Genomic DNA, 14,132 nt, shown 5'->3' on the forward strand with positions numbered 1-14,132 from the left:
TTTCAGCCATCACTGGAAACCCATTTTTGCAGAAAAATGTGCTTTTGCACTTAGGACTATTCCTTAATAAGAGAAGTTGAAGACCTTTAAGGAAATTAAACCCAAATGAAATAGTTTCTAATACAGCTTTTTAGTTCCTATGAGTTTGTTATAATGGATTTATCTTAATACGAAATTTTGAGAAACCCACAAAACTTTGCAGTGTACATGGCTTCTTCTAATTAGGGGTGTTTGTAAATGGACACATAGTTTATATGACAATATTCACATATCCCGCATTTATCTCTACTAAGCATTGCTTAAGTAATTTTTCTACATTAACATCAGATTGTTTTTATAACCTGTGTAAATCACAGTTGAATTTTTACTGATGTCATAAGATACAGTAAAATATTTGGTATTTAGGTTGTATTACTTCCTTTAAGAAAGAGAACTTGTAGCTCTTTTATAAACCTAAAGGTTAAAGGAACTGTGGCACCAGGTTCCAACTTCATTCTTATCCAAGTTCTTAGCCTTTTGAACAATCCCCAGCCAGTAAGAGCTCCTTCTCATCTCTAACAGGAGTAAGAGAATGTTTCTGTTAGTGTCCATTCTACATGGTGTTTTGGGGGTGGGGGGTGGGGGTAAAAGATGTAATAATACACTTGCTTCATTTAGTACTGTTTCTGTTACAGATACTATTACCAAAGGGGTATTCTTGCAAAGGTTGAAGGACAGAGGCTTGTGTATCAGTTCAAGGATATGCCCAAAAACATAGTGGTCATAGATGACGACAAAAGTGAAACTTGTAATGAAGATTTAGCAGCAGCTACTGACGAAAAATCCTTAGAACGAGTGTCACTGTCTGCAGAGAGTCTCCTAAAAGCAGCAACCTCTGTTCGTGGTGGAAAAAACTCATCTCTGAACTGCTCCAGGGCAGAGAAGGGTGTAGCTAGAGTTGTAAACATCACTTCCCCTGGTCATGATCCTCCATCCAGGTCTCCTACTACCACCGCGTCTGTGTCAGCAACAGCAGCTCCAAGGTCAGTGAAGGAAACTATGTACCTTTTTTAATGTTAGCAGTCTAAAGCCCCACTGTCATCAAGACTTGGAAGAGTGTTTGATCTTTTAAATGTATTTTATTGTTCTTGTTAAAGTAGAGGTCTCAACTAACTCGAATTGTTTTTATGGTTTTATAGATGGAACTTAATGTGGGCATTTGTTTTTTAAGATCTGTTTCACAATATTTCATATATTCTAAATTGTCAGTACACCCGTAAAATTTGGGAGCATTAGTTTTGTACATGATAGGTTTGCATTCATCTTCTTGCTCAAGAGACCTATTGTCTAATTTAACATTAAATCAACTTTTTTTGAATTTACTAGGACAGTTCGTGTGGCAATGCAAGTACCTGTTGTAATGACATCGTTGGGTCAGAAAATCTCGACTGTGGCAGTTCAGTCAGTTAATGCAGGTGCACCGTTAATAACCAGCACTAGTCCAACAACAGCAACCTCTCCCAAGGTAGTTATTCAGACGATCCCTACTGTGATGCCAGCCTCTTCTGAAAACGGAGACAAAATCACCATGCAGCCTGCCAAAATTATCACCATCCCAGCTACACAACTTGCACAGTGTCAGCTGCAGACAAAGTCAAATCTGACTGGGTCCGGAAGCATTAACATTGTTGGAACCCCGCTGGCTGTGAGAGCACTTACCCCCGTTTCAATAGCCCACGGTACACCTGTAATGAGACTATCAGTGCCTACTCAGCAGGCATCTGGCCAGACTCCTCCGCGAGTTATCAGCGCGGTCATAAAGGGGCCAGAGGTCAAATCAGAAGCAGTGGCAAAAAAGCAGGAACATGACGTGAAAACTTTGCAGCTGGTACAAGAAGAAAAACCAGCAGACGGAAGTAAGACAGTGACCCACGTAGTGGTTGTCAGTGCGCCTTCAGCTATTGCCCTTCCTGTAGCTATGAAAACGGAAGGACTAGTGACGTGTGAGAAATAAAATAGCAGCTCTACCGTGGACTTGAGACTGTTAGTGATAGTACTAACATAAATATTTGCAAGGGAGGTCATCAAGCAAAGTCAAAAGAAGACTTTAAAACATTTTTAATGCATCTAAGAAAACAATCAGACTTACTGGAAATAAATTACCTATCCCATGTTTCAGTGGGAAATGAACTACATGCGGAGATGCTGACAGAAAACTGCCTCTTACAGTAGGAAACAACTGAACCCGTCAATAAGGAAAATGGATTGAAAGGGACCAAGCAACTCACTACAATATCCAGTTACACTAAGACTTGGAACACTAACACTCTGTAAGAGGTTATATAGTTTTCAGTGGGGAGGGGTTGGGATGGGTGATCTCATTGTTACATAGAGCAATTTTTGATGCATTTTATATGCATACCAGCAATTATTACTGTGTTCACACAGAACTCACTTAACTGGTGCTATGTGAAGACTGCTAATATAGGTATTTTAGAATGTGAATTGAAAATGGATCCAAAAGCTTTTCAGAAAGAGGATAGCAAAAAAGACCTAGTGCGATTTTTTTTTAAGTATCATATAGCTTAAGCTGATTTAAAACAAAGGCCTTAGACTAATTTTCAGTTTTCTTTATTGAAATAAGCTAATGGCTTGTTTGTGTAAAGCTTTTTTATTAAAAGAAAAATTTTAAAAATCTTGTACCTAGCACAGTATTGTTATAGAATTTACATGTAACATTTTATATGGTAGTTTAAGTCTGTCAGTTTCTTAATTGTGGACAAATTAACAGTTGGCTCTGGCCTTTTGCTGTAACCTGCCTGTGTCACTCACTTAGTCCTGGCATCTGTGCAGACATAGCAGTTTCAGTCCTACTGTCACTTGGAAGTTCAGGCTCAGCATGAATTTTTGTCAGGTAGCTCTAATACCTGGTGTTTTTGTTCTTGTTTTTCCTTCCTTCCTTTTTTTTTTTTTTTTTTAGTTGAAGTTTTAAGAGGGAAAGTACCAGTGTTCAGATTTGAACTATAATAGTTTGTATATTCAACATTTGAAGTATATTCTATTTTGTTGTACTCTTGTTTCAAAGTGTATTCAAGTAGGTTTTCTGAAATATAGAAATGAAATTTATGTTGTGTTTTGGTCTCTGGTGATATTTATAACAATATTCAAAAGCTAGTATAGAGACACTGTTTTAGTTAAGTATAGAAGTCTTATTTCTCCTTCCCAACTACTGTGTGAAAGAATTTTCCTTCTGTTTGTTCCATTACATTAATATTTGGCAAATATCTGCATGTTGCCACTTATTTTCTAATTACTATCATGAACTATAATGTTCTACTTAACCATGAGTTTATTATTTTAATGTTGGCCACACTTAAAGAAATTTCTCAAACAGACCTTTTGAGGGTTAAGAAGATCAAGTAATACTCTAGCCCTTTTACAAATTAGGAAATGGAGGTACCAGAGGGATTAATGAATTTCCTAATTTCACACCAAATTAGGTCCTGTGACCCCACATCTTAATGCTCTTTCTACTACAAAGGAAAGTTGTCTATTTTTACATCTTTTAGAAATTTAAATAAACTGATACTTAATGTTTTGTGGCCTTCAATTGTGCACTTGATCAGATACTACTTAGGTTGAAAACGATTTTTATAATAGCCCCCTTTGTAATCATTTATCTTTTCCAGACATACCTGATGGTACTTTTTAATAAAAGCTCAAAGAAAAACTCACTTGATTCTTATCCCATTTGGGAATTAAGCTCAAATTTTACCTACTTTTAAGACATTTCCTAAAATTTCAGTTTTCTTTGGCACTTAATTGTATTGTCTTCTTTTTTGCACTATAGTTTCATTTCTTTAGTCATACTCCATGATATTTTTGGAAGGCAAAGAATATATAGCTTATACCCTACCTACACACCTTTCTCCAAATGCTGAGCTTATTGGACACTCAGATGTGTTGGTTTTGGTAACGTATTTGCTAAGAATCTAAGTCATGTGCTATGGAGGACAGCTAAAGAGACTTCAATTTTGAGTGAATAATTCCCCCCTCACCACTTTATTATTAGTTGGTTCTAACTGGGTTAAGTCAGAACTACCTAGCTTATCTCCACCACTCTACCTAGATATTTTTCTGTCTCAGAAATTCTAAGTACACCGAAGGTCCAGGTTTGGAAACAGATGTAGACAGTATATAATGGTCAGAATGTTTCTGATTAAAATTCTCAGTGGTATGGCTTTTAACCTCAACCCTTCCAAACTGTAAACCACTGTAATTTAACATTTGCTTTTTTGTGGCCGGTATGCTGGGGAAGAACCTTATTAACAATGGCTTAATGCCACTATGTATTCCAGCCTCACTAGGGTTTGTGAACAATAATAAGCAGTCAGTCTGTCCATTTATTCCTTAGGTCTGTTTCCAGCAACAATTCCAGCCTTACTACCCTGCTTAACCAAATGACCAGTATACCTCTTTATAGAGAACATGGTGGTCCAGAGCTATGAACTCCCTCCATTTCTGGACCCTTTGCTGTAAGAACATCTACTTCCTCTGGCATCCGTCCTTACCCATCTGTTTCAGGAAGGAGGCAGGGGTGCCTTCCTCCTGTACTCCGCCTTCCTCTCCTTTCATACCTTCGTGGTCTCCTTGTTCCAACAAGTTTTATAGCCTATTGCTCTGTCTCTCTTCCGTAGCTGAATTCTGGCTTAAGAGAAACAGTTCTCACTGAGGTCCAACAATCCAGTAGTAAAATTAAACAGACACTTTCATTTTTTCATGGGATCTTGTGCCTCAGCCTACTTCTTAAAAATTCTTTGGTTTTCCATGACATCCTTCTTCTGGTTTACTTCCTGCCTTCTTAGTCTGCTTTGCTCTCCTTCAGTTTCCCATTTAATGTTAATACTTAGCAAGATTCTATCTGTGGGTCTCTTTTCTTCAGATTTTCTTCAAATTTTCTTCTTTATTTGAGAGAGAAATAAAGGTGTACGAATTAAATGAATATGTTAAGGATTTAGAACCAGTGCCTGGCATATAGCAAGCACTCTATTAAGTGTCTACTATTATGATTTCACTTCAACTTAATGGTTAGATAATTTTATTCATGCCTGTAGTTTTTACTACCAAATGTGTAGTAAGACTCAGGTGGTTTTATCTAACTGCTCAAAATTTCCTGATTTTCTCCTGAATGTCCAGTTGAAATCTGTTCTTAGCTCAGTAAATGACACTACCAGCAGTCCATTACTCAGGCCAGAAGAAACCATTCTAGACACCTTACTTCCTACCTCCCATCATTCACCAAATCCTATTGATGTTACCTTTTAAGTAGCTTCCCTTCCCATCCTCCCAACCTTTACTGCTTGTCTCACCAACCCTCCCTCTACTCTTACTTGTAAATGCAAATTTCATCACTCCCTTGTAATTGCTTTAAATTCTTCAATGGTGGGGCGCCTGGGTGGCTCAGGCGGTTAAGCGTCTGCCTTGAGCTCAAGTCATGATCCCAGGGACCTGGGACTGAGCCCTGCATTGGGCTCCCTGCTCAGCAGAGGGTCTGGTTCTCCCTTTCTCTCTCCCTCTTCCTCAGATAAAAATCTTTTAAAAATAAATTCTTCAATGACATCTCTTCCTGAAAACATAAAAGTTCAGAGTGTAACATAACATTTAAATCCATTGATCTGGCCTCTGCCTACCTTCCCAAGCCTTATTCTCTTGCTACTCTTTTAGTCATCTCTGGGCTACAGACATTCCAGACACCCATACCTCACTGGGCCAACAGATGGCTACTCTCCAGACCACTCTGCGTTCACCTAGGTAGGAGTTCACTTTATTTACTGAGAAGTGACAGACATCAAAATAAAAATTTCTGAGATAGGCGTGAAAGGTTGGGGAATGGTCCACCTTGAATTGAGTCTAAAGACTGAAAAGTAGAAAGTATGTGAAGACAAGGGTTAGGGGAGAGGAAAAGGCATCAGCAGTGGAAATGAAGGACTGTTCACAGAGAATTAACAGGGACAAACGAGGTAGCATTTCCAGATATGGTGGGCAGTGCTATCAAGCGTAGCAGGAAGGGCTAAGCAAATAAGGCGAAAGAAAAAACCAGAGATTGTTGATACAGTGAAAATACCAGGGCAATTCCACCAGAGGGGTGGCCTTGAAGGCGGAACGTAAGGGATGCGGCACTTGGGGCATTACCAGTGGCTTGCCGGACACCTTGCAATACCTCACTATGGAGAAGGCATCTCTGATCCCTGTACGTAAGTCATGTGTAATAGTAAGTCATCAGCTAAACTTCTACACAAAGAACATTTTGGCTTCGGGGTTATCTCCTAAGTGTCTCTTGCTCCTTTTATTTGAAATCACCTCGCCTACTCTGAGGGCACTACACAGCACATTGTTTTGGGGAGGCAAGAGTAATAACCCTACTTTATTAGTTCCACAGCCATCACCACCACTTCTCCCTGTATTGCAGCTTTTACCCATTCACTCTACACGCCCTCTGTGCTTGTGATTTATCTGTACTTCAGCCTCTGTTACAATCATGTCCTCCATAATTAAAACCGATAGTATTTTGTAGGAAGTCAGTACACAGTGATGCCCGTCCTAATGAGAATGAGGTTACTATTCACTCTTTGCAAATGTGCTGATTCGCCTTTCTGCACTACCCCTCCAGAGCTTTGAAAACTCAAGGGCAGCAGGGAGATGGATTTGATTTTCATCTATTTCACTCTTTAAGCAACCGTAACTATTTTTTGAACACTGCAACTCAGCACTAATGCTGAGTTCAGGACTTAAACACAATATATCACAACTTCTAAAGTTAGAACTTAATATAACAGAACATGGCTGCTTAATGCAAAATACTCCGGGGGTGCCGGGTGGCTCAGCTGGTCAACCATCCGACTAGGTTTCGGCTCAGGTCATGATCTTGGGGTTGTGGGATGCAGCCCGGTGTCCAGCTCTATGCTCGACATGGAGTCTGCTTGAGATTCTCTCTCCTTCTGCCCCTCCTGCTCGTGCTCTCTCTGAAGGAAATACATCTCAAAAAAGTACTGCATATCAAAAACAAAACTGAACTGTAAATAGGCTATAAACCAACAGTTGTCTTCTCCCAAGATACTGTTTCTTCCCATCCCGTTGTAGTCATGTTTAACTTGGAGAAAACGTCTATTTTAGAAGACTTCCTTTGATGAAATGATACCATCACTGTCGTAATAGGTGAAACACAATTTACATAATCTGGAAATTATTTCTGAGTTGTAGGACATTCATTGGAATCACCTCGGAAGATTTAGAAATCCTGTTGCTCACGTCACACTCCATACCAGTTAGATTACAATGTATGGGAGTGGGAGGCAGGCATCAGTATTTTTCAGTATCTCTAGGAGATTTCATTGTTGCCGTCAGGTTTGGGAACCACACTGCCATATAGATACAATCAAGGAAAGCTTTATGTCCGAGGATCTGTGTCCTAACATAGGCTTTTCTAAAATGGTCAGTGGAAAAAGGTAGTTTGAGATGTATCTATTAAGTATTAAAATGGGTTTTTGAAAAGTCTACATACTGTAGATTTCATTAGTTCTAAAGTCTCCTCATATTTAACATCTCTGTAAGGACGAAAGAGTCTTAGCTATATACTAAGGCCAACAATGCTGTCCTTGTTCAAAATACTTTTGAATTGCTTCCTGGAGCAATGCCTAAAATTTAAAACACAATAATAGAGGCAAGTTTTCTGCTGAGGAAGATTTTAATTTTAGAAATAGCCAAGTCACTTGAGGTTAATAAACTGATGTGAATCAAGCTAGGTAATGCCATATTTGGTTCAAAATGAGATGTGGTATTAAATTCACACTGGTTTTGAGACCTTCATAAAACCGGATATGGAAGCAGTTCCAAAAAATTGCAACAGTATTTTTGAACTGTGGCAGCAGAAAAATCGTGTTGACGTGCCTCAGTTTAGTGTTTTTAAGAAACCTTAGAGGTTGTCTGATCTATTGCCTATATTACAAATAAACTAAGGTTCAGGAAAAAAGGGACTCCTCAGTCTCAGTCCAGCTGATCAGTGGCAGACCTAAAAACAGAACTCCTCTGCCTCCCAATTTAGTTTTAGCCTCAACCTATATTCCCTCCCATCCAAAAAAAAAAGGGGGGCAGGGCGAGGGGGGGAAGGTTAGTTATCCTATCATGTAATGATCCTTACTTTCTCACAAACTAGATCTTAAAATGTAGAATTTTGCTGTGTGTTCTTCAGGTTCACCAATCTATGGAAACCAAAGTGAGATGTTGGACATGTTCCCTGTGTCCAGTCTTCTATCATCCTTCTTGATTGGTGTCTGTCCATATTATAGATAATATTAGATAATATCTGTAATCATATTTTGACGTTCTTGTACAAACTGTCTCCATCTAGATGCCCGAATCTGTTTAATGTAGCAAGATAATTTATATTCTATTACCAAAAGAATTTCAGATAGTTTATGTAATCCAAGAATAAGTGAAAGCCAAAAAAATAAAAAGGGTAAGAGAAAATTAGGCAAAGAAAAAAGATAGGATGGCAAAAGATGGAAGCATACAGAGCACATACTGTTACAACATCGTAAAGTGTCACCCAGTAATTAAAATTCAGCTATAAGGTCTTGGGCGCCTGGGTGGCTCAGTTGGTTAAGCGACTGCCTTCGGCTCAGGTCATGATCCTGGAGTCCCGGGATCGAGTCCCGCATCGGGCTCCCTGCTCGGCAGGGAGTCTGCTTCTCCCTCTGACCCTCCTCCCTCTCATGCTCTCTGTCTCTCATTCTCTCTGCTCAAATAAATAAATAAAATCTTTAAAAAAATAAAAAAATAAAATTCAGCTATAAGGTCTGGTTTTGAATGTCTTAGAAGCCAAAGCAAAAAGGTAAGTTGATCAGTAATGAGATTCATATAATCCAGTTTACCAGCTGCTTAGAAGCAACAAAGCTTTTCCTAGCATTCTGTCAAGAGGAATAGCTGTGTCCACATGTCTAATCCTAGGTGAATGTTTTCTTAGACGTGAGCTTTCCACAGAAATCTAGGGATCAAGGCCCTGGAATTAGTATTCTGTTTCATCACACAAAGGCAGTATTTTTTACTTTACCAGTCAAAGTAGGGTTGACATCCTCTCATGAAATTAATAAAGAACCAGACCACTTACAACTTCATACATGCTTGGAAGAACAATTAGGAAAAAAATCTTCTCCTATTTGGGGCTTAATTTTCTATTAACCCTATTTGTTCTGCATTTTCAAATTGAAAGATGATTATTCTTAGAACAGTTAAGACTGGGTTGTTACAACATTCATGAATATTTTAAGACATCAAGTCCGATGCCCTTCCCTTTCTTGCTTTGAACTTTTGAAGCAAGATTCATTGACTTCTGTGTATATTTTATGTAACAGTTTACGATATTATTTTACAAACATCTCACAAATCTATGGGGTTGACAGGGCAGGTGCGAAGCAATCCTCTGTGGATGAGAGAACTGAGGCCCTAGAGATGGAGCAACCTGTTGAGGGCTATGCTGGTCAGAGCTGTCTTCACTTAGAGCCCGGGCCCCTCTGTTTGATGTTACTTGTTTTCCCTCCGCTTGTTTTATTTTTTTATTTTTTTTTTAATTAAAGATTTTATTTATCTGACAGAGACACAGAGAGAGGGAACACAAGCAGGGGGGGTGGGAGAGGGAAAAGCAGGCTTCCCGCCGAGCACAGAGCCCGATGCGGGGCTCGATCCCAGGACCCTGGGATCATGACCTGAGCCGAAGGCAGATGCTTAGCGACTGAGCCACCCAGGCGCCCCTTCCCTCTGCTTGTTTTAGAAGCCCAAGCTCCAGTCCTCTCCCACTCTGGTATCTAAGCCCTTCTAGATGAAAGCTTGCCTGTGCCGTATTTTTATACTTGTCATTAAAAAAAGCTCTGCAAGTACATTCATTTTTTGGATGCCTTTCCTTTTCTAAAATTGAAATCAATTAGGATTATGAGCATGTGTTTTTATCTCTTTTTAGAATTTATATCCTGGATATAAACTTCCTCAAGCCTAAAACACATTATCTAATTATATGCAACATTCACTTCACTATTATAAAATCTTGGATGTTTTAAAAAATGGCTCCAATATAGAATATTTACATCAATTTCTTCCTCTAGTTTGAAACACTATTAGAGTAACTGTTCTTCCTGCTTCCTTCTAAAAAGAAGTATGCAAACAGTAATAGATGTTTTACTTTGTAACTACTTTACTGTATCAGAATAACGGAGATCTGCTCTTTCAGCTGCGATTTGGCCTCTGTATCTTGCTTCTATTCTACATTGCATATGTACTACGAAGTATTTGCCTTATGTTTGACCATTTTTCACTGAACAGATCTCTTCCTCCCCCACATATCACTTTTGTCTCCAGCTGTACTCACTCAAGGCCAAGGGAACATGTTGGTGGGGAAAGAAGCAAGCATTCTGGAGTCAAGACAGACCTAGGTCTGAATACTGGCTCTCCTTCTATTAGCTGTCGCTTTGGTCAAATGATTTGATGTTTTACACCCCATTTTAAATTAAGAGTAGTTGCAGAAAAAATTAATTCAGAGTAGTTGAAAGATCGTATTGAAAACTCTTGGAGCCAAAGGTAAGGAACTCAAATGTGTTCTTATGTATACACCATTATTCTTTGCTTAAATGAATGAAGTGGTCACTCCTATTCCTTTCACCTTGTAGAAGGCAATCTACTGAAATATGGCATGGAGGAAGAAAAAAAAAAATCCATTGCCACTCTCATTCTCTCTTCAAATACGCACAATTTACTTCTCTTTTAAGACTCTTATTATGACCACGGTTAAAATATTATGCGATATAAAAAGAAAAGCTGAACCAAAAGGTACAGGGGGGTGGAATAAGAGAAATTCATTAAATGGAACATGCCCAAAAATTTAGAATACAGATTTGTTACTTACCATTCTGTTTCTGGTTACTCTGATAGTCCATAAGGCAAAGGTGTCTACAAAGACTTGAAAGGAAAAATAAAATATGAAGTACAATCCAACAAGATTTAATATACTACTAAAAATCGTTTACATAAAATGCTCACATAACTCCATTTTAAATAAAGACAAATACAAAACCATCAAACAGAAGCATACTGCCCTAACTCCAAAGGATAACTGAAGGAGAGTTCCATTATAATTTTTGCCCTATTTCCTTAATGTATAGGCACATTACAATCACATGGTTATTTCCAGCTTTTTTGCTCATTAGCATTCCCAGCCACCCTCAACCCATAGCCTGTTAATTCATATATTGGTGGACAACATTTGAAATGCAAACATTATTTTCGCTTTCATTCTCATCTAGATTTGCTCTCTTAGGGCCGTTGTGATAGTTTCTCTTCCGGTTGGTGTACCTTGGGGTACGCAAACAATATTTAATGCCTGTTTCAATCAGTGTTTGGTTTCTCAACAGCGATGATGGTACCATTATCATGCTAAGATTTGAACCAAATGACAGTTGGTACAGATGTTCTTCCAGCTAGCCATTCCTTCCAGGAAGCCCCAAGATTTTTTGTATACAATGTACTGAAAACCTCATTTATCTCAAAAGTAGTTCCACTGCAGAATATGTGGGTGAGCCATTTTGTGGGACTCCACCCGTGACCCCTAGAGACATTACATAAGCACGGCATAGGTGCCTTCAATGTGCAAAATGAAGGTCTGTGTGTAAATGGATACAGTGGGTCACCGTGTTAACAGTATTAAAAGATCAAATCTACTCCCAGATTCTTTTTGGACTAAAAAGACAAGATATTAAAATCACTAGCTTTAAAAGACCATTTATTATTCTTAAGTATTTACAACTCATGGGTTAAAGTATTTATCAATTTATTACCAATAGGTTATTTGTTGGGATTTTGCTTGAAAGGGGCTTCACCTGTTATCTTGTACCGCTTTTATTTCTTATGGAAGAGAATTCCAAGTTATCTTTCTAACTTTTTAACATTCTTCTTTCTAGACATTTTGAACTAGCCACTTGGCTCTCTTAGGAGATTTTAAGAATAGCCTCATTAATAGGCTTTCTAGTTTCCTATCTCTGAAAAGAAGGCCCCACTTACTTTCTTAGCTACTGCCACATAAGAGTTCCTAAATAACCTAGTGTGAAAAGCACAGTCCAATACAAACAGACACTGAGTGACCTCAAATGTGTATCATAGCATTCCAATGGAAAGCTATAAATGCCTAACAGTGATTCAATAATGAAGACTATGGAATCTAAGAAACACAATAATGGGAACATGGAGGCATAGCAAGGATTACTTATGAAGAAAGTATCAAGGAGACCTGATATTTCCACTTAAATAAACAAAAAACCCTGTCAGGCTACATAGTCCCTTTATACACTACTATTGTTAGACCCCAAATAAAAAGATCTTAGAGATTTAAGAAAATCACTATAAATTACTCTATAACTTATGTTTTGCATGGTTTTAAAACATTCACAATGCTATATTTATTTAATCTTATATGAAAATATAAAAAAATAAATATTGCCATGCATATCTTGCTGACATTTTAAAAACTACAAATAAATAACTTGAAATGCTATCTAGAGAAATTGCTCCTATATACTTACTAATTATGGAGGACTCAAGCAAGTCTATTTTTATAAAGCATCCTTAAACTGAAAAAGCTACAAAACAAGCCTCATTTCTAATGCCCTTAAATGATCCAAATGTAATGCTAAGGGAAAGAAAATAATACAAGCCAAAACTGGAGTGCAAACACCTTCTTTGCTGCAGGTTTAATGGAAAAGGTTTGTGGACTAATGGGATTCCTTCCCAAGGGCATGCTGGAAACATGGAAAATGACAAAAGAAACTGGGAATCCTTCCTCGGGCAACTTCTTATCCTATTTTAGTTTCCTGAAACATCCCTGGTTAAGACTCTTGTGATTAAAAAGACAAGCATTTATAAAAGTCCATCAGGTTCCTCATTAAAGCTGAAGTCACACACTAGAGATAGGTGGTCTGAAGGATAATTAAAAGATGGTAGCCGGTTGGGTCCAATCTGTTCTTCAGTGAGCAAATCAAGAGCTGCCCTCACACTCAGAGCACGTTTAGAGTACCAGATATAATCCAGCGTGTGCCGGCATTCCCCTGACGTCCGGATCTTCCAGGTCGTATACGGGGGTTCTGACTGCCCATCAGGGCTCAGCAGCTTGTACGCACTGTTCAGGTTGAGGCTGGAGGAAGCGAAGTGTTTGTAGACCTCCTCTGTTGGCTCTGCATTGAAGTCCCCACAAACAATAAGGGGAATCTTGGCTCCTTGAGTGATGTTCTGCAGGTTCTGGAGGAGGTCACAGCCTTGAGCTGAGCGAAATCGTTCCCAACCAGTACGTGCTTTTAAGTGGGTGACAGCAATACAGAACTGTCGACTGGACTCCTTGCATTCTAGAGTTTGTGCAATGGCCACCTGATTGGTTTTCAATGTCATGGCTGTCAGCCTAATATTGGCACTGTTGACTAGCTTGAATCGGTTCTGGAGGAAAAACAAGGCACAGCCATCTGGTCCATTGTTGTGTTCTACATCTAGACAAGGTGACCAGGGCTTTGGGAAAAACGTGCCTTGATAGCCCAATCTACTGAGGAGTGGTTGGAAGGTGTCAAAATAGTGGTCCACCTCTTGGAGGCACAATATATCGGGCTGGTAGGCTAGGATTTCTTCTAGGATGAGACATTTCCTTTCTTCCCACTTGAGTGCTTCTACAGGGCATTGTACAAAGTTGTCTTTTCCTTCTCCAAGAGCTGAAATAAAAAAGCCAGTCAATTGTCACAGGTACTTAGAAGTCATGGTTCTATAGTAGCTAAGTACCTGGAAGTTTCCTTCAGTTTAACACTACTCAAGACCCTCAGAATGCTTTCTCTACTTCAAGATACTTTGGGTGATTCTTCTGTCTAAATTGTATTAACCAACCAAACTGGGGCGCCTGGGTGGCTCAGTCAGTTAAGCGTCCGACTCTTGATTTTGGCTGAGATCATGGTCTCAGGGCCGTGAGACTGAGCCCTGCACTGGGCTCTGCTCTTGAGGGTGGAGCCTGCTTCAGATTTTCTCTCCCTCTACCCACCCCCCGCTTATGTGTACACGTACATGCATGCGCTCTCTCTCTC

At 39.0% G+C, this 14,132-nt stretch overlaps 2 protein-coding genes across 11 annotated transcripts in view; one reads left to right on the forward strand and one right to left on the reverse strand.

The window, feature by feature from the left end:
* ELF2 (E74 like ETS transcription factor 2) overlaps positions 1-3,699 on the forward strand; it is a 108,334-nt gene extending 104,635 nt beyond the window's left edge. For all 8 annotated transcript variants that reach the window (XM_035023054.1, XM_035023046.1, XM_035023047.1 and 5 more), the window contains 2 exons: positions 675-1,022; positions 1,366-3,699. In XM_035023054.1, the coding sequence (XP_034878945.1) occupies positions 675-1,022; positions 1,366-1,993 (976 nt within the window). In that variant the 3' untranslated portion in view covers positions 1,994-3,699. The remainder of the gene's footprint in view (positions 1-674; positions 1,023-1,365) is intronic.
* Positions 3,700-10,389: 6,690 nt separating this feature from the next.
* The window catches only part of NOCT (nocturnin), a 31,343-nt gene continuing 27,600 nt past the window's right edge, over positions 10,390-14,132 (reverse strand). For all 3 annotated transcript variants that reach the window (XM_035023055.1, XM_035023057.1, XM_035023056.1), the window contains exon 3: positions 10,390-13,769. In XM_035023055.1, coding sequence (XP_034878946.1) covers positions 12,934-13,769 — 836 coding nt within the window. In that variant the 3' untranslated portion in view covers positions 10,390-12,933. The remainder of the gene's footprint in view (positions 13,770-14,132) is intronic.

This window comes from Mirounga leonina, unplaced genomic scaffold (assembly GCF_011800145.1).
Source record: "Mirounga leonina isolate KUSES-001 unplaced genomic scaffold, KU_Mleo_1.0 Mir_176, whole genome shotgun sequence".
Classification (NCBI taxonomy): domain Eukaryota; kingdom Metazoa; phylum Chordata; class Mammalia; order Carnivora; family Phocidae; genus Mirounga; species Mirounga leonina.